This window comes from Dreissena polymorpha, chromosome 6 (genome assembly GCF_020536995.1).
Source record: "Dreissena polymorpha isolate Duluth1 chromosome 6, UMN_Dpol_1.0, whole genome shotgun sequence".
NCBI lineage: Eukaryota > Metazoa > Mollusca > Bivalvia > Myida > Dreissenidae > Dreissena > Dreissena polymorpha.
The window spans coordinates 35632032-35654422 of record NC_068360.1 but is presented as its reverse complement, the minus strand read 5'-3'; the positions used below and the strand labels follow the sequence as shown (position 1 = coordinate 35654422).

Below are 22391 nucleotides of genomic sequence, written 5' to 3'. Positions count from 1 at the left end.
TACCCAACATTAAATCCATTTTGATTCGAAATGATTGAATGAGTTATCTAAAAATGCCGTTGTATTGTTGTTCTCGAATGTATACACTTCTTTTGCACCCTCACTTAAAGGTATAACAGATATCAATATACGTTATTTGTTTATTGTCTAGATATTAGGCTATATGATGTAGCCATGCCATATAATAGGAATTAAAAAAATATTACCTGTAAATATTCCTTCATTATAAAAAAAATGGAGAGTAAACAATGTAAATTGCTTTTTTATTTTTCGTGGAAAAATACAAAACAAAATTACAAAAGAAAATAATTCCAAAAAGAATTGATTATTGCAGTTTTAAACTTTTGTAAATGTTTTTTCATAATGTATACGTTTCTTACAATCTAAATATGAACGCGTAATCTGTAACCATGTTCAATTTCAGACTCTTTATAGTACGGCCATGTTAGATACACGGCATGAAAAAAACCTTCCCATATATGTCATTCTGGTTCCTTTTCATGATATTTGTTACATAAAGTTTTAAAAGTTAACGTTTGTAATAAATTTATATCATGGTTTAGCCAGGGATATGAATAGGCAATTAAATAATGATATCAATAATATTTTATGTAACTGCAAATCTACCGATTTGTATTAAATATGTCATTCTCCATTTATACTATTTAGTCTTAAAGTCACTATCACGCTCACCAATACATACGGCTACTGTATTATGCTATATAAAAACATTCGACAACAAGTAGTACCATACGATGGTTAATTACAATAGGAAGACCCTAAAAACAAGTAACATTGATGTAAAAACGTTATATTACAAGCATTCGGCAAGTTTTAAGCATCTAAATATCTAAATATCGTTCCACGATGTAATATACTTTCGCTTTCGAGTCAGGATCGGATTCATTCGGGTTGCGTTCATTTGCATAATTTATACAAGCCATTTTCGCATTCGCTAAGTTCCAGTTACCCAGAATTCATTTTGATTTCACAGAATGATTATTCATGAGAGCTAAGTCATGCTTCCGACGCTTACCGTATCCAATCTCGTGTTCGCCCGTAAATGTTCGGATATTTCACGGGAGAAATAAATGGAATTATTTGTGGCCACAAAATAAATAAAAACGAGCATTGTGTATCTCGTTAAATCAATTCTACCAGACAACATCTAACGTTGAAATTTTGCATTTTGCTAAAGGAACATTGATTTTTTATGGGTTAGCTTTATTTAACGAAATATTCGATATTTTTGAGCGTGATTGTTACTTTAATAGTTAAGGTCTTATAACTTTTGCATATCTATTTGATATTGAATTCCTAGCTTTTGAAAACGTTGTTTTGATGGAATTGTCTATTTAGTTTCAATGACGTTAGAACTTCTATTCCTAATACATATTAGATTTGTTTAATCAAAGTAAGCTCATCGTCAAAATATTCACGTCACTCATGCAATTACAGTAATGTTTCATTTGGAATAACGTTCATCGAAATTATTTGCTGTGTTAAATGAAAATTGGAAGAGTTTATGTTTTATGTTAATGCTGTTTATGCCTGTAATTTCAGTATCATTTCATATTTTAGATAATATGTCCGTGCAAAGATTAAAGAAATAACAAAATGGTAGGTTCCCTTGACGACATCCAGGCTAAATTAAGAAGAATTCAGAGGAATGCCCACAGTGTATGATAGCGGATTTAGACTAATTGTACAATATTTGAAACCAAAATTGTATTCATAATACAATACAATGTAATGTTATAATGTCAATTAACCTGCGTGCTTGACATAATACCATGCTGTTTTGTCAACACACACCACAGACGCTAAACCAGTATTTATCAAGAAATACATAATACAAGTCTTAAAACGAAGCAAATCCGTACATTTAAAAAAAACAGTACACGTTGACGATATACACATTAAACCACACATATATATACTTGCATTCTACGAAGAATGCAATACACGAATAGAAAACATAGTAGATTCAAATATTGATAACCAACTATTTAGCATAATAATATAACAAAAAATATCCATTGATGTTACAAATTATAAGGCTCCAATATCATGAAACACCAGTCTCACAATCTGACATCAAATCCTACCTGCAACGTTATCCACAGACGTAGACAATGTTTTAACAATAAAACAGGAAATTATGATACCTTTACAGACTTTTATACAACAGTCTTACTAAGAATTTATGGTAAAACTGTAATATTTTGTTCTCAAATAAATTAATCGTTTTATAGTTTGTAAAATCATTATTCGCAATTGTTGAGCGTGCTTCGCATAGATTTGGATAAAAAGCAGAGATGCATAACCAATAGTCAGTTGAAGGGTCGGCAAACTGAATCACTTAACATCACACAAAATTCCGATCGGTAGATCAGTTCAATACAGTCACTAATAACAAAATAGTAAGTTAATATACGACAAAAATATTATGGTGTCACATATTTTTCAGCATACTGCCAAAAGCAAATAAGATTGTCACAAAGTTTGTTAAAGGCATTTACCATAATTCAATGTACGGATGATCCACGTATTTTCAAAACAAACAAATAAATAAGCGATATACATGCACTAAATATATAGGACTGAACAAATCACTAGCAGAGCCAACCTTTTGATCGTTCACTGCAGCTTTAGAACAGGTGGGTTTGTGAAAATTTAAGAAAATGGATCTTTAGGTTCGTTTTGTACTTTATATCAGATTTTAACAAACAAGAACAAATAGTATTGTCAAACTGTAACGTTAAACCTTCTTTCTTCACCAGCAATATATCATTTATTTAAATTGCTAACAAAAAGTTATTCTTATTATGTTATTTGAGTGACCATGAATATTCTAAATATATTTTAAAGTACACCAAGTTTATATTAGTGATATTGCATACTTAAACAGATACTCTACATCTGTAAAACCATTTTTATTCAATACTCTTACCATGCAGAATAAGTTAAAATGTTATATAGTTTTCAATAAAACACTGTATTGATGCTCTCAATTTCTCAGTATTTAATGCAATAGAGGCCCATCAACGTATAATGTTATATAATTTATACTCTAAGCAATGTCATAAATACCATGATTTTATATGAATGTACATATATACAAATATTGTTAGATACAATTGGCTGAACACTGGTTTCAATTACATTTGAAATTAGTTTTTTTAAACAAACTTTGTCTTTGAACATACCATAATAAAATAATCTGAATGTTTTGATATTTATGCTTTCATAAAAAGACATATTTTCAAATAAAATAATTCTACTATTATAAACATTTACTAAATATGGACACCTAATTGAAAGTACAACCTTGTAAACACTGAGCATCCTCAATCTCAGACCCCTTGATTTATACTAATGGCCATGCCTAAATTTAACAGATACCTTCTTTTAAAAGTATGCATGACCACTCTTACTTTCCACAGTGAAAGGAGTTTCCCAGTCGCTGATTTCCCATGTAAATGTTACAAGTTCTTCACCTAGGTTTCTTGTTTCCAAAAATGTCATTAAAATAGTTGAGACGTCCGATGTTTTAATAATTTGTTTCAAGTCTTCGACGGTTTTTTTAATTCCAGATGGAGCTGAAGTCGATAATGAAACTCTCGTCAGCATCTCTATAAGTGATGATTTAGTTTCAACAGGAACTATTATATCGACGTTACTCGCTAGAGTCAATCCTAACATGACTAATCGTTCCACCATGCCAGTCATCTCGGGTTTATCTTCACATTTATTGACCAATATGTCGATCAGTCTAACTTTACTTTTGGATCCCACCAAAACGCTTATGATTTTTGTAAAAGCCGTCAGCATCTCATCAAGGCTGTCTGGAACGCCAAGATCACATTCCTTTAAGCATTTCATGATGTCAAGTTCTGCCGGTAATATTACTTCGACGAACTTAATCAAGTGCAGATAATTTCCCAGGATAAATACTGGCGTTTCAACACTGGTGTTGCATAAAGCATTTAGTTTGGCGACCATTAGGCATGCAATCGTACAAATCAATTCGAACCAAATAATTATTGTTTCAGGATCAGACAATTTTTCCAGGTTGACCATATTAATGTAATTGTTGAACTGTTTAACCGCTTTAAAAACATTGCCAGTCATAATCATTTGGAACAAATTCAGTACAGTATTTTTTAAAACACACTTTGTTTCAGTAAGTTGTATACGAAACATAAAGCAGCTGAATGCAACTCCCATTAACTCTTGTTCATCACCTGGAAATCCAACCGAATCGTTTTCATTATAACCATGTGTGAACCACTGTAGATTCAGAAAGACTTTCAACTTTTGGTGCACCTTGTTTTTGTTTATTATGCCATCCAAAAGGCTTGTAATGTCGCTTGTCGTATAGTTTAAATGGCTTCCTTCAATAATAAGGTCTCTACAAAGGCTTAATGATGTTTGATATTTTAAAGGCTCATCATTCAATTGTCTGAGTATCCTCGAGAACCGAAATTGATCAAGGCTTGAAGTTTCATTGAACAATCTATGTTCCAATTCAATATTAAGTATATCATATTGTATCAAACATTCAAATGAATCCTTTTTTCGACGCTGATAGATTGTTTCATCATCAGAGGCATTTTCACATTGTTTAAATGCTCTTACAGGTTTGCTTAACATCACCTCTTTTCGTATTTCTGCGTTAACACGCCTAAGTTTTGAAACCCATTCCGTTAGTTTCTCTTGCATCAACGCATGAACCACAGCTTCTCCTACTTCCGCTTTAGGTTTTTCACACTGTTCACGTATGTTCCCCAGATACTTCAAGCATAGTGGTCTTTCATAGGGTCTGATACGAACGGTTTGTTCAGAACATGGGCTGAACCCATAGAATGCTCCATATTGAAAAAACTTGGCAAGTTGATGCTTATCGTTGGGATTGAGTAAAGTGTGACAGACACGAAAAACTTCATCGATCGCTGAGACAACAAAATTGAAATCAAATATGGTAAAAAGTTTCCTAGATACAATTGCATCAGTACATTCAATTTTTCCCGCCTCGTTTGCTAATGCTTTAAACGCATCGATCGCCCTCTTTATATCGCATGTTTCTTCTGTGTTTTGAAATTTAAGCAAACATGCAGCTCCTAGGCCCTCGTAATCTTCACACGACTTAAAAATAGCGATTGCCTCATCAATCATCACTATTTGATTGGATAGCCAAATCCAATCATTACTGGAATTAACCTGATTTATGCGACATTTAATCAAAATATATTTGCCAATGTCTTTATTTGAAAGAGTTTCTTTAGCGAGTGTGACCGCTTCATCCAATTTCGTGTGGGAAACAAGCAAATCTACTGCAGCAGTACACTGATCTGAAAATGTGACATGTATATGTACGGTAAAGGAAATACTATCCAATATATCTATTAACTATGCAGTAAGTTAACATACACTGCGATAATATTATCATACTTGACTGATTTTTCATGAAAACCTACGCATCAAATAATGTATTCACTACGATTGAAACCTTTTTGCATAGTGTTTGTACACTCATTATAACAAACATAATACTTACTGACAACGTGTGTTTCTATCATTGTGCTTTCAGATAATGCATATGTTTATGTTCTAATTTGTTTTGACAATAATGTATATATTGTATACATTTATTTTATAATCTCGATTATAAATAATGGTACGTTCTCGTTAACATATTGAAAATGTTTATTAAATTAGCTTACTGTCATCCTTAAGCAATCGTGCTGCATGTGATATGTATCCTCTATCTTCTAGAAATTTAATACGATCTTTGAGTTCTGGAAATGCGCTTACTGCTTTGATCATGTTTTCTGTATTTCTGCGTTGGTGATAAAACTCGGCCGCCCTGAGTAGAGTTTTGTATTTTTTATTTCTTAACAAATTACTCATATAAAAACAATAATTGTCTTGAATATCAATGTAAGCATGATTTTATAATAACTCAATGTGTTATTTGTAGAACTCTACATTTTGACGAATTTTTGTAATTGTTATAAATAATTGTGACAAGCAGTGCATCATTAGATTACTCGCATTCCGATTACACGCATGTTGAAAACACTGATTACCTGTCATAATTTTCAAGTTACAATATATATATATATATATATATATATATATATATATATATATATATATATATATATATATATATATATATATATATATATATATACTGAAGACGACAAGGACATAAAAAGGTCACTCATCACAAACCTCTGTTGGATCACGAATTCATTGAACTCGACGTTCTGTTGACCGCTGTCATGAACTGATATCTGCATCACTTGCAAATCCTGCAATTTAAGATATACCAGATAATATTGAGTTTTGTTTCACTATTTTCCTTTCGCACAACAAAACCTTGATTGGCATATCCAACATAGGGTCCAATCATCGTTTCAAGCAATACCGCGATAATCAACCGAGCAAGTATCGATCCATAGTGTCGGTGTTTTTTGGAAGATGACCTTATCACCAAAAAACAATATTTGGACGTACTGATTGTAAATGATACGTATTTAGGGTCTGTTTACAATGGTGAAACTGAAACCGATAAACAACGCAAACCACGGTTAGTTAAATTCATGTCTGGGGTTCGTTCCTTTCTGCATTTTACCAGAAAAGGAGTTCATTCTTACCTATTTTGTTTGGGGTGTTGCGCCAGATTTTAATGTCGAGGATATTTTTATCCCTATAACGATTTATATACTATTATGCGGATATTGTGGTGTTAAACTACTTGTTTCGGGTAAATTCCTGAACATGTTGTCTTTTTACATTTATTTCGAAAAAATATATACATGAAAGGATGTTTTATATTGTTTACTAAAGTAACATAAATACTCAAAATCATGAATATTTCGCAAACTATTTCGTAAAATAATGTTAACCCATAAAATCAGTGTCCCTTTTAACAATTGCCAACATTTCAACGCCAGACGTGCTATGGAAACATTTAACAAGATCAAAATGCTCGTTTCTATTTTGTTGTGTCACATTATATATTCCATTCTAATATCCAGCAACAATATCAATTCATACGACACACGAATACTAACTTGGTACATGAACATGTGTTGAATATATTGTCCCGTAAGAAAGCAAAAAATATCATTTTGTATCTTATTTACTCTAGGTTACCAGACCGCATCATGCGTTGAATTTTGGCCGTTGCTATAATGAACATTTTGTTTATGTATTACTTTATGTCTCGAAATATTGAAAGAAATTTTCGTTGACTGTGGGGTTGTTGGGCTTTTAAGATCGTTTGCTTTAACAGTATGATATGGAAAAACACCTCACTTTAGCAAACACTAATATGTCTTACTTTTACATGAGTATATTATTGAGGACACACTATTTCGGATTCATCGGAACGTAGTGAATGCAGTTGTTAATATAGTTATTTACTTGTAATGGCGTAATTGATCGTTTATACGTTTAACATTCAGTTATAATACCGTCATAATATATGATATTTTCCTACTTGTGTGAATCTATTCTCGAAATGTTGCATTTTAGTCGGCAGAATTGTGTTATGTTTAACATATGACTTGTGGGTTATGCTAAATGATAACGTTGTGTTCCATAATGAATTCGATGTCCTTAATTTAATTCTTGCTTTATAATGAGAACATACAATTTTTTATAAAGTCCAACACTATTAAATTATTAACAACTGTTTAAAACATTAATTCATTGGCTAATATAGTAAGATTTGTATTGGTTTCATAGGTCAGATAAAAAAAATAAAACAACACGATTTCGTAATATTGTGTTTTATTACCTGATGTCTTATATAAATGATAATTTATTATTTTTTGCTATTTCCTCGTCGAAAAAGAAATTTGCAATGTTTGAAACTGTTACCGGTGAATATCGAACTGTTGACCGGTCAACAGTTTGAACTGTTGCCCGCTGGAATAATGACGTCATTTCGTCGAAAAAATGACGTCATTTTACAGTTAAACAGTCAAAATTATTTATTTTATCGATTACTGTTGTGTGTAAATAAAAATTTAGTTTGCTGTTATTTCTATGTTGGAAATTTGATCAGGTAATAAAACACTTATTTAATGGATGCTTGGTGAACAGTCTAAACTGTTGTCCCTCGGTATCAGGGCTGACATTTGGAACTGTTGCCCTCGGCCTATTGGCCTCGGGCAACAGTACCGCCTCGGGCAACAGTACCAAAGTCATCCCTGATACCTTGGGAAACAGTTTTGACTGTTCACCGCGCATCCATGAAATAAGTGTATAATGTAATGCATCGCATTTCATTCATTATAATCGATATTAACCGAAACAACCGGATGCCAAAATTAACTGCGTACGTTTTCGTGATCAGTCGAATTTTCCTGCTGGAATCCAAGATTATTGAGTCGAAAGATAAATTGACGGTCTACATGCCAAGAAGCAATAATACATTTAATTGTCCTCAAACAAAATGAATTTTCTAACATTTTTCCACTGTAGCGATTTCGAATTCAAATATAGAAATGTTGTTTTTGCAACAATTCTTTAACCCGGTGTCCACCAATTTTTGTTCCCTTCAACTTATATATTTTATTTGATAAGCATAAAATACCCCCCTTTTCAATTGAAAAATGACGGTCTAAACATCAAATTGTTTAGAGAAGATGTTAAGGTTTCGTATTCTTCAATTGTGATATTTTTAAGGTTTAACACAAATATAAATGCTGTGACAACACAGCCTTAAACTTCCTACTAATTTCAATGTTTAATCTTAGAATTAATAACGGCCGTAGGCCTGCATGAAATCTTTGATATGGACTTTGTGTAAATGTAAAAGCAAGATATAAATGAATAAACATGACTTTGGATTATAATTGTTGACTTGAGAAACGTTATAAATGTTATATTTTAAGAACAACAGTGTTAATGAGCTTTTAAAAATTAAATTTATACCAAACAGCACATATCTTATCTAACGGAAAAGCTTACCCTTAGTTTTATTTCGTATCGCCTCAGGGTGTCTAGAGCAGATTCAAAGTCTCCATTCGCACATAAAACTGAGATAGCTTTGTTAAAATTACCCTCTTTCTCGTACAAACGACTGCTGTCGTGGTAAATATTCAGACGTCGATATAGATCGGCAGCATTTTCATACTAGATTTAAGCACAAAATAAGAAATAAGACACACATGTACGTGTAAAAACGGAATAATTATTACATAAAACAAGTTGATTCTAATGAAAACGAAAACGTCAATTTAAAGTAAAAACATATGAAAATCACCTGTCCTGTTTGTTCGAAAAGCTGTGCTGCAAGTTTAAGTTCATTGGCATTCTGCAAACAACGTGCAGCATGAATACGCTTGTTGCATTCGAGGTAGAGCTCAGCTGCGCAAAGAAACTCGAGATGCATTTTGTTTGGATTGTCTTTGTGGTCAAAAGCCTGAGAAATAACCCATATACAAGGGAATCTAATTTCTTTACAACTAACATTGTTCTTTATCAAATGCACAAATCTATTTTATGAAATTAAATAATGGTTACTTAGTTTAAAAAGGATTATAAAATCACATTAAACGTTTTTTTTTACTTTGCAGTCTCAGTTATGTAAATGGTCAGTATTCGACAAACAAAATAGATTTGTGAACGTATATTTTAATAATGCTAATTAAAAGCGTATTATTTTTCTCCTCAAAAAAAGCAAATGCTATCATTTAACAAATTATTACTACCATTCTTGATCTTATGTGTGCTTGTGTCATTTTTTCAAATTTAATATCACCGCTGAACCGGAAGCACTTGGACGCCTCTGCATACATTTTGTGTCTCATCATTTCCCGTCCCCGCCTCCGCCAATCCTCAGGACTTGATTGTACAGCAAACACAGATCCTTGGGAACCTTGATATAATTTAAATGATTTCGTTACCAAAACTTGGAATTGTACGAGATTTATTTATTATGTGATGTTTAAACGGACATATAACCGCATAGATATTCAATGTTTGAAAAATGGAATATTGTTTTGAATCTATTATTAAAAATAGAGCTGTCAGAGGACAGCGCGCTCGACTATTCGAGTGATTGACAGTATAACGTATGCCATCAAGGGGAAATTGTTCATATTCAATAATTTATTAGACAATCTTTCAAAAATAAAAAAGTAAAAAAAATGATATTTTTGCGGGGGGGGGGGGGTGGGGTGGGGGGGTTGAGAGGGGGTATGATGTGGGAAGGGGTCATTTATTAGACGATGTTAAAAAAAGGGGAAAAAAATCGGGGGGGGGGCAGGCGGGGTGAGGGGGATGAACGGGGGGTATAATGTGGGTTGTGGTCATTGATTAGATGATGTTTAAAAATAAAAAATTGGGGGTGGGAGGTTGGGAGGGGGGGGCAGGGATTCTGGGTAGGGGCGTGGCGTATTGTTTGGGTGGAATCCATTGTGGTATTCAGGTAAGTGTTGTTTTGTCAAAGAATTAATAAAATGTGATCATAAATAAAGAAGTTATGTAAATTTAAGGAAAATTTTTCAAATATCTAAGTATAAAAGGGGCCATAATTCTGTCAAAATGCTTGATACAGTGGTCTGCTCTTGTTTATAGGTTGGGTCATGTTGGTAAACAAGCATGCAAAATATAAAAGCAATATGTCAAAGGACATTGGATATATGTGGGGTAGTATGCAAACTTTAACATAGATTTATCAATAATATGCATATTCTAAGTATAAAAGGGGCAATAATTCTGTCAAAATGCTTGATACAGTTGTCTGCTCTTGTTTATAGGTTGGGGTCATGATAGTAAACAAGTATGCAAAATATAAAAGCAATATGTCAAGGGACATTGAAAATATTTGGCGTAGTACGCAAACTTTAACATTTGCTGAATATTCTAAGTGGAAAAGGGGCCATAATTATGACAAAATGCTTGATAGAGTTGTCTGCTCTTGTTTATAGGTCGGGGTCATATTGGTTAACAAGAATGCAAAATATGAAATCAATATGTCAAGGGACAATGAAAATAATTGGGGTAGTACGAAAACTTTAACATTTCCACGCTAACGCTAACGCAGACGCCGACGCCGGGTGAGTAGGATAGCTCCACTATATATATTTCATATATAATAGTCGAGCTCATAAAATTATCTCACTACCAACGTGTCAAATTGTTCGAAATTCATTGTATTATATGGTGCTTAAACGGACATATAACCGCACAGATCTTCAATGTTTGAAAAATGGAACATTGTTTTGAATCTATTATTAAAATAAAATTATCTCGCTACTAAATTGTACGATATTTATCGTATTATATGATACTTGAACGGATATATAAACAACTTAAATCTGCAATGTTTGAAAAATGGTTTGAGTCTATTATTAAAATACAATTATTTCGCTACGAAAGTGTCAAATGTACGATATTTATTGTAGTATATGATGTTTAAACGGACATATAACCGCATAGATCTCCAATGTTTGAAAAATGGAACATAGTTTAAGATATAATCAAAATAATATATATAATGATGCGAGCTTTCATTACCAAATAAAATTGTATAGGAACTGATTTGTACCCATGCAACACGCGGTTAATTTTACGTTGTAATCCATGCTATATATATATATATTTCATTTAGTAATTTAATCGGTCGATGCAGACTACGAATTGCTCCAAGTACGGATCTTATACATAAAATCAAAATGAAAGACACTGTTTTTTCATATTTTTAATCATCTAGTGTTTTCCTTATTTTGGTACGTTTAGATATAGATAATGTCATTTATGGACATCACATTGTTAACTTGTTAAACAAATTAAAACAAATTATATTTTGTTCGTACTTGATTCATTTATGTCTTGCCCTTTTAAGTTTTTCACCAGTTTACGAGCCTTGAAAAACTCATACATTGGCGCCCTTTTTTCGCGATCTTCATCAAATATCCAGACATTCACACGAGCCCTTGTCAACGCTGTGTACAGGTGCTTCAACTCTGAGTTCAGGATTTTGTGTTGGTTTGCGTCAAATTTCAGAGGTCGGGGGTGATTTGATGATTCTAATATTTCTGAAAAACATGTCAAATGATTGGACTTATGTAACACAATATAACTGTGGATCAAAAATACATTTTATATATTTTAAATTAATGTGTGCTACATGCGACTATTAAACGGTATTTAGATACCACAATAATGTGGTTTTTTAAACAAAATGTTTTCTCCTGAACATAAATTGTGATCAGCCTTTTATACGATGAACACATTTTCTCAACATGACTAACACATGAATGCGCTTATCTCACTTGGTACATAATAATTATCTACATGTAGTAAAGTACAAAAACAAATAAGCGTAAGCTTGTTAACCGTAGTCAAACTGGACTACGTTATCCTTTTGGTTGATCAGCCGATTCAAGTACTCAATAACGACGCGCCATTCTTTGCTTGCCTGAAAAACATAATTCTATTTATGCGCGTATCATAAAACTGAAACGCTAAACAATAATATCCTTCGTACTCAAATATAAGCAAGTACAATTAATAACAAGAGCACCGCCTTGCGGGTGCAGACCGCTCATCAATTTTCTTTTCAAAGGTGAAGGGACTCTCATTTTCAATCACAAAGGAGGGAGGGGTGGAGTGAAGAGGGGTTTATAGTGTGGGGTTGTGGACATTTATTACATTATCTATTTCGCCAAAAAAGCGAAAAAAAAAATAGGGGGCGGGGGGAGGGGGGGGGTGGGGGGGGGGGTGGCGGGGGCGATGGGGGGGGGGTATTTTTTGGGTGCGATGGTTGGACGGTATTTCAAACATAACCGTTTAAAAAAAAATGGGTGGGGGGGTTATTTTGTGATGGGGGTGGTGGTAATTTGTGAGATGAGATTAAAAAAAAAAAAAAAAAAAAAAAAAAATTGGGGGGGTGGGTGGGATGGGGATGTGGGGTGGGGGTATAGTGTGAGGGTGTGGTGGTCATTTGTGAGATGATCTTAAAAAAAAAAAAAAAATTAGGGGGGGGAGGGCGGAGGGGGGAGGGGGGGAGGGCACGGGGGATGGTTTGGGTGGAGTCTATTGTGGTATGTCAGGTAAGAGTAGTTTCGTCAAAGTACCAATCAAATCTAATCATAAATAAAGAAGTTATGGCAATTTTAGCAAAATTTAATAATTTGACCTTGAGAGTCAAGGTCATTCAAAGGTCAAGGTAAAATTCAACTTGCCAGGTACAGTAACCTCATGATAGCATGAAAGTATTTGAAGTTTGAAAGCAATAGCCTTGATACTTAAGAAGTAAAGTGGATCGAAACACAAAATTTAACCATATATTAAAAGTTACTAAGTCAAAAAAGGGCCATAATTCCGTAACAATGACAACCAGAGTTATGCATTTTGTCCTTTTACTGTACCCTTAGTTTGTGAGTGTTCCAAGTATGAAAGCAATATCTATGATACTTTAGGGGTAGAGTGGACCAAAACATAAATCTTAACCAAATTTTCAATTTTCTAAGTATAAAGGGCCCATAATTCCGTCCAAATGCCAGTCAGAGTGACATAACTTTGCCTGCACGGTCCCCTTATGATAGTTCATAAGTGTTGCAAGTATGAAAGCAATAGCTTTGATACTGTAGGAATAAAGTGGACCTAAACACAAAACTTAATCAAATTTTCAATTTTCTAAGTATAAAAAGGGCACATAATTCTGTCAAAATGCCAGTCAGAGTTACATTACTTTGCCTGCACAGTCCCCTTATGATAGTTAGTAAGTGTTGCAAGTATGAAAGCAATAGCTTTGATGCTTAAGGAATAAAATGGACCTAAACACAAAACTTAACCAAAATTTTCAATTTTCTAAGTATAAAAAGGGCACATAGTTCTGTCAAAATGCACGCCAGAGTTATCTAACTTTGCCTGCCCAGTCCCCTCATGATAGTAAGTAAGTGTACCAAGTTTGAATGCAATAGCATTGATACTTACTGAGAAAAGTGGACCTAAACGCAAAACTTAACCAAAATTTTCAATTTTCTAAGTATAAAAAGGGCACATAATTCTGTCAAAATGCACGCCAGAGTTATCTAACTTTGCCTGCCCAGTCCCCTCATGATAGTAAGTAAGTGTACCAAGTTTGAATGCAATAGCATTGATACTTTCTGAGAAAAGTGGACATTAACGCAAAACTTAACCGGACGCCAACGCCAACGCCAACGCCGACGCCGACGCCGACGCCAAGGTGATGACAATAGCTCATTTTTTTTTTCAAAAAATAGATGAGCTAAAAACGTTATTGTTATTCAAGAATTGTAACATCATTTTGTTTGTTGGTGCCGCTAGTTCTACAATTGGTTTGTCTAGATACCATGACCGCATAATTTAAATGTATATTTTGTTTTATGAAGTGCGTATCGTGCTATGTTTTTGAAGCATTTGGCAATTTTAATGAAATAACGTTAGCATTAATATTTAATAGTTAATATTATTTCTTAAAGATTGTTCTGGGATTTATTTTCATATAATAAAATATTCCCTTATCCAAAACTTACCTGTGAATTAGTAAAAAAGTTATACAATAGAACGTCATCAAACTCAAGTCCTTTGGCCTCAAAAATTGTCAGAACAAGTCCTAATTTTAAGACGGCGGGCAATGCTTCTCGAGCATCGTCATTGACCACTAAAATCAAAATTCATATTCATTATTTACAGCATGTTATTTTTAATATCACACATTAGGTGTGTTTGATATGATAATGCAGATTTATTTTTCCATAATTGGACGTTTTAAACGTGGTTGATATTCTGTTCGATCGTGTTCCCATGTCGAAACATTTGAACGTTTACATACGACAATACACTACAAATATACCTGCCAGATAGAAAAAAAGAGTGATAAAATGTAATAATTTTCCTAACGATGCCCTTTTGTTGTTACGGTGGGTATATTTGTAGTTCTTTCGTGTTAGCGACTCTCTTCAAATCAGTCAACATGCCATAACGATATTACAGTAAGCAACCACAATATTTTTGAAATGACATATTCCTATATATAATGCACCATTTAAATTTTGATAATAGCATTAACTTGTTAATAAGTTGAGTATATGTAAACGTAAAGATTACGCTTAATGTATATTTGTTAATAACATAAATGTTAATACCAAGAATCACTTGATGTGCTCCGAACTCTATGGGCACTGTGTTACGCTGGTTGCCCTTTAAAAGCAACACAAGGTCACTAACACTTCCAGATTCAAACACTATTGGCATAGGTCCTTCGAAAAGACCTTGGTCAGGCGGAAGGCTATCGAACGATTCCGGAAAAAGTGCGGCCATTATTTCCAATACGCTTGATGCTAATCGGAGTATGCCGGCATGGGTCCGATAATTATATACGAGTTTATAGACCTTAAAAAATAATCCAAAACACAGCATAATAAAATATCCAATTAAAATATTACTCATTAAACACTTAAAAATAATTAATTGGCAATCAAAAATGGAAAACGATTAGATGATAGTCTATGGGTAGTTGATGTCATTTGAAAAATAATAGATTTCTTTTGTTTTTGTTTTAACTAATTAAGAATAGATATACACCCGCACGTTAAATGTAAATTAAGTGTATCTGATAAAATATCGAGTACCTCTTCCGGCTGAGCTACGATTGGAGACCCAGTTGAGCGATTTATTTCTTGCATATAATGAAACAGAGATCGGAGATCTTGAAATCGGAAGGATATTCCTCGCATGATACTTTGAGCAGTGTCACCTGAAACACAAGACAATGTTAGCAATTCCTTGGGAATTTGTGCGCTCTGTAATGTGTTGTTTCTGGGGGGTTTAACGAGTATACGCTTCAATGAATATGAATGGTTATATATTTATAACCATTTTGAAGAAGCCGTAATAAGTGGTTTAAAATGTTATCATTACCATCAGAAGAACACCATGTCTAGGTTGCATGTTCTACATACATATTATGAATGCTTTTAAATTGATCCACATATATATATTGATATAATGATTAAGTCGATTGAAGATAACACTTAACTTCTTAGTTGTTCTCATTTTTATTTTTATTTACATAACTACAAAATTGTCATTATGTACTTGAATTATAAACAACGTGAAATACCTGTGAAAAACATGTCGTTCGGGTTTTGACACAGGCGTATCAACAAACACAGTTCCGCTTGGGTGAAATCTTGCGTTTCATCGACAAATATTTGGTGAATCGCCCACGGACGATAATTGAGAACACTTAGCCGTTTAAATACACTGTGAACAAGATCGGTCTCGTCAAAAAGAGCGTTATCTGTCTTGAATCTTTTGTATTCGAGAAACAGAGAGTAAATAACGTCTCTATCTCCAGAGAAGTTTGGCGCTCGTTTTCTTCCAATATCATTATACTGCTTATTGTCCAAATAGCCTCTTGGCTCTGATAACGCTTCATACGACCCCTAAAATTTTTTTGGAAATACGTAATTTAGACGCAGATAAAATGTTAAATATATACATTTTGTTAGGAGATGTAGTCTAATTGATAATAAGCTTTTGACGGTATTATAAAGAAATGCATAAACACATTTACCTCAATAAATGACATTATCTCTGTCCAGACAAGTGTCGGATGATAAGATGAATGTGTGTGTTTTAAGTGTTTCCAAAACTTATCCACAAACATCATATACGTAATTTCTTTCGTGCGGTCAACCTATTTGGAAATAAACAATACAACAACACACAGACTCAGTTTCGTCAAAGTAAGAGTATTTTCATGCCAACTAATGAACCATATAAGTGATTAACTTATCAAAATAGTATATATAACACATTGTGATACATCATTTTATTGGCTCCATATTGATATATCGATTAGAAATACTTATTCGTAAAAGGAAATAAGAAGAAGCAAGACAATACAACTAATAGATCAACTGTTTAAAAAAAATCAATATGTTGAAATTTGATTTACGATTGTTGCTCCATTTTTTGATACGTTCGGTCGTGATGTGGACGTGGTTTCAATTTCATCGTTGAACACTTCTACAATGTAATCTTCATCTTCTAAACATTCGTCAACCGACACCAAAGTTACGGGCGCATTTCTGTCGTTCCAGTCTCTGATTTCCTCCTAAAATGATATGAAATTAAGTCGTTGCCAATTTGATTTACAAAACATACAGCTGTAAATGATTTAAACAAACATTTCAAACGAAAAACACGAAGGAATTCGAGCTTGAAAGCGGAAAAATATTGCAAAAAGTAGTCCCCTCCAGCATATAACACATTCTTGCAAAAGAATAAAAAAAATCGCACTTTGCAGCGAAGGTTGATAATTATTAGATTCTTGATCTTTATACTGGAAAACTAAACGTTGCTTTTGTAATAAACTGTTGTTTATTTTAAATATACAAACCTTAAGACTCCCATCTTCATTACGAACAAAGAAGTACGGGGGTCCAACGGACACATCCAACATAAGTAGCAGTTGTCTTGATGTGACAAACATGGGGTATGCATAATCTTTTACATCCTGCAGACGGGATGGTAGATTTTCATCCTCGTTTTGCATATGACCTTCCATCAAGTTTTCTCCTTTACGTAATGCGCGGAAATTCCTCCGAACTTCACCACACAACACAGCGTTTTTCGTTATGAATAGCTTCAAAATAAATTATTGTTTTGATATTTTAGCAAAAGCTTCACACTTCTAGATAGAAGTTATGATATCAATATGATAAATGCAACATGCAAGTATAGCAGCACAACATCAATTTGCAACAGTTTGTATTTTTGTAATAGTTTATACCCACCCCAAACGCACTACGTACCTGGTGTAAGTGATCATATATATCTTGATCTTTTTGCTCTGCCTCGTTTGCGGCACAAGTGCTTTCAGAGTTTTCTAATTAAAACAAAACATGAAAGGATCTTTACTTCATCACAGTAAGCCTCGCTAATTTGGCTTCAAATTAATAATGATGAAATTAATATATACCAAGAAACGAACTTTGTATTGCTTAAGTGTTGCCGATTAAAATTGGATTTTGGAGGATGGACAGCGGATATCACATAGGTTTTCATAATTTGGATACGACAATTTCTTGGCGACAATGTTCATTTCATTCTTTTCTAGCAAAACATGGATCTTTCAAATTAATTTACTTGTATTATGACATATAATCGAACGGATCGTTAAAGTTAATTATAGTATTTCTATACAAAACGTCCATGAGCTTCTTTTAAGAATTAATAAAGATGAAACATAAAAAAATACCTTTCGGAATAGATTTTTCTTTTTTATTGGAAATACAATACGCACACCTAGGAAGAATTGGATTGATTGGTGAAGTTGCCCAGTAGGCTCGAAATTGGCTCCACAAACGATACACACAGCATGTTGTTTTCCCTTTTAAATAAAACACGAGTAAGTTATACATTTGAGTTATCATTATGTATAAATTTCTATGAGGTAAACTTGTCTTATCGAATTGAAAAAAAGCAAATGTTAAAAAAAGTTCCGTGTTGATCATGAAAAACTAGAGCTTGTAAATTATATATTTTATAAAACGCTTTTACAAATATTTAGACGAATGCCAATCCATGCTGTGATTGGACCTTTGACCTCCAATAATGCGATTCAAGGCAGCAATGTTGTTTATGAAAGCGTGTAAATGGCTCATATATGTAAACATATGTAACTGCAAAATTTAAATGAGGGCTGAAGGAACAACGGGAGGGAGAAAGGGGGGATTCCCTGACACTTTATAGGTTTTGCCATATAAGCTGTGATAGAAACCCTGGTCGAACCATTTTGTTACTCCCGACGATCTATCGTTACAACAGTTCTTCTAGGAATTTTTAAGTTTGATTACAGTCCAAAAGCATTAAATTCGATTTTGTCTCGTGACAATTATGTTGTCAAATCATAACACAGTTCCATAACGCTATTCGCCCATAGGGACAAATGCTCCGACCAAGTTGCTTTAAGATCGGGCAATAAATGTGGTTTCTAGTGTGTTCACAAGATAAATGATGACGCACGGCGGAAAAATGCCACTCAATGAAACCATTGGCATGCAAAGATTGTGTGACTTATAAAAAGTAAACTTGGTAAAAATTACTAACATAAACGGTGTTAAACTTCAAACAGACAAAGGTCGTGTTTATGAGGATACACGTCGACTCATCGATTCTCAATGTGAAATAAGAAAGAAAAATGTATTTACCTGTTCCGCTTCGACCTATCAAAAGGATTGGTGCATTGCTTTCTATGTTGATTAAAGTATACTCTGTATCTGTTACACGAAATGGAAAATCCACTTTGGTTTCGATATTTTGAAGCACGGTACGCAAGAGAGCAGATGAAAATGAGTAGAATTTCAGTATGTGGTATTCATTTTCATTCGAACTCGCCGGCGAAAGCAAATTCATACTCGTCTGAAACGCAATGGCATCATAAATGAAAAGTTTATATAAATTGCTGGTACGAAAATTGTAATCGCAATTACTCATAGTATATAATTCTTACATATATCATGCGCAGAACACAACTATTCTTTTTAAGTACAAGTACTAGAATATTTAACTTACCTGATTTTCAGACACATCATAATTACCACCGGATGCTTCTATGAATAACCGTGGGTATCGCATTCCAGCATTGACATGTTTTGCAGCCAATGAGGCTGACATGAGAGTTTTCTTAAGAATGCAGCTTTTCCCTCGATTGTGCGATTTCGTGATCTTTCGAATAGTTCTTGAAATATATAGAACCAATAAATATATTGTTTTCCTCTTTTCAATAAGTGACTTGTCAAGAGAGCATACATTAATATAAGATGTAGTGAGATGTAACAAAAATCAACACATGTGGAAATTCACTTGTACTATAAACACGAACTGTCACCATAGGATGACATATGCACCCGAAAAACGCTTTTTTTCGAAACCTAAACGCAGATTTCAAAACCTAAACGCAAGGTAAATTTCAACCTTGTCCATATACACATGCATACCTAATATGACGATTACATTTGAAGCGACATATAAGTTATGAGCATTTTTCGAAACCGAAACGCAAAGTGTGACGGACAGACAGACGGACAGACAGACGGACGGACATGCGATCACTATATGCCCACCTTCGGGGGCATAAAAATAAATCAAACCATCAACAGTTCCCTTGAATATGGCTAATGCATATATTAACATTATTGTAACACTGTACACATTATCTTGTTTTCTTAAATCAAGTTCACTTGGTTCAATGCCGTCACCCCATTAATTTCGTTTCGCACTCATCTAGTTTCTTACTCGTACTCTGAATAGAGGCTCAAAATCTGCGCGCATACATTTGAAATGCGTTCTGAGAAAACTGAGCTTAATGCATGTGCGTAAAGTATCATCCCAGATTAGCCTGTGAAGTCCACACAGGGTAATCAGGGACGACACTTTCCGCTTATCTGGTATTTTTAGTTATAAGGAAGTCCCTCCTTACCGAAATCAAGTTTACGCGGAAAGTGTCGTCCCTGATTAGCCTGTACGGACTGCACAGGCTAATATAGGATGACACATTACGCTCATGCATTACGCCCAGTTTTCTCAGAACAAGGCCAATTTGATCATAATTGTTTTAGACTCGTGCTTGGTTTGTGATTAATTTTATGATTATTATTAGGTGTGACTAGCCCTCAAGCAGGTTTAAAAAAACAATGATTTTTTAAAACCTACGGCGGTCATCACTGCTTTAATCATTTCATATTTATAGTTGGTGCTCTGATATAAGAGTAGTGGAGAACAATCATTTCTCTTTTGATACAGTTTCTGACGTTTGATTGTTTGCCATATAAAACAAGAAATGTGTTTGTCAGAAATACTATGTCCCCTTCTGCGCCGCTTTGAAGCTATATATTTGACCTTTGACCTCGAAGGAAGACCTTGACCTTTCACCACTCAAAATGTGCAGCTTTATGAGATACACATGCATGTCAAATATCAAGTTGCTATCTTTAATATTGCAAAAGTTATGGCAAATGTTAAAGTTTGACGCAAACACACAAACAAACCAACAAACAGGGCAAAAACAATATGCCCCCACTATAGTGGTGGGGGACATAAAACACTTTTTCCAAACGAATAATGGAAGTAGAGAAATGAAAGTGTAGTTGCATAACTGTTATATAATAGAGTATCTCAAAAAATGTGAAAACAATTACTTTTCCTTCCCTCTTATTCACCTGTTTAGTTTGTCATGGTCCACAACCACATCCCAAATTCGAATGACCTCCGAAAATACCTTCCCCTGCATGCCTCCTTCTGTATTACTCAGTCTCGGAGAGAATGTTATTGCAAGTTCCCACATTATACGTCCGCCTTGTAAATAACCAAAATATGTTTAGTGATTGTGTTACAGTATATAGCGAAAGATGTTTCCAAATGATGAAACAAAAGATTTAAGCTACACACGCATAAATAATTCATGTTTACGTTCCGTATGCCAACAACAAATTATAGTTGGAAACGTACAGCGTTTATGTTGTTATGAAAAACATTGTGGAATAACAAACTTCGAATTTACCCTTGCTAAACTTTGCTTCGAAAAGATTTAATGTGGCTGGAATATGGCGAACTTTCTTGCATAAATGCGGTTGCCAGTCTCCGCTTGCTAACATCTGAATCGCCATTAACATGCGACGTTTAAGGTCTGGAGGCAAATGTGACTCTCTTAAGATTGTCCATACATCAGATGTACATTCAATCTCCCAATCCATTTTGTCCATCCGCTGTTGAAAAAGCAAATGAGCATGCAATGTGCGAAGAATGGCTAAATAGTTGTTCATGTTAATAATACTTATATGACAGTGCAGTCGATTGCGCATGCAGTAAACGCTATTATCAGAATATTAATCTTATCGTTAAACGACATAACGTTGATCTGATGATTTATCTTACGAAGATTTAAAGCAACTAAGAAATGCTAATATTTTGACGGTTTCTATAAAGTGCTTAATTGCACTCACACTTTACCAAAGTTAAAATCAAATTATTAAAGTTTTGTAAACATTAACTATAGAGCCTCCTATCCAAATGTACATACGTTACAAATTATCGGGAATACATGTCAATTGAACTGTATTGAAGTACATATTGTAGGATGCAAACGTGTGCAACAACTGTTTGGGGCACAATGAAAATAAAATAAAACCAAAGAACCCTTAATCGTGTCTTTTATATACCTAAATGTTCAGATAATCGAACTATCAAGAAGCCGTATAAATGGCTTGTAAAAGGCAGGTTTTACATGTTTCATAATCTATTCTCACCTGTGCATCAATATCTGTAAAGCTTACAGTGTCGTACATTGCTACGTCATTATATTCATCAGCAACTTCTTCTTGACT

At 33.8% G+C, this 22391-nt stretch overlaps 1 protein-coding gene across 1 annotated transcript; it reads right to left on the bottom strand.

Annotated features, from left to right (window-relative positions):
• Positions 1 to 1819: 1819 nt before the first annotated feature.
• On the bottom strand, positions 1820 to 22390 carry LOC127834178 (TPR and ankyrin repeat-containing protein 1-like). The gene is made up of 22 exons (XM_052359821.1): positions 22314 to 22390; positions 21569 to 21773; positions 21228 to 21363; positions 19582 to 19747; positions 19218 to 19428; positions 18266 to 18397; positions 17820 to 17893; positions 17405 to 17650; positions 16961 to 17119; positions 16577 to 16699; positions 16121 to 16445; positions 15630 to 15754; positions 15144 to 15390; positions 14532 to 14659; positions 12367 to 12448; positions 11844 to 12065; positions 9735 to 9901; positions 9287 to 9445; positions 8992 to 9156; positions 6241 to 6320; positions 5727 to 5869; positions 1820 to 5354 (listed from the first exon to the last, which is right to left on the bottom strand). The coding sequence occupies exons 1-22, from the start codon at positions 22350 to 22352 to the stop codon at positions 3412 to 3414; spliced, it is 5277 nt and encodes a 1758-aa protein (XP_052215781.1). The 5' UTR covers positions 22353 to 22390; the 3' UTR covers positions 1820 to 3411.
• Position 22391: the final 1 nt, after the last annotated feature.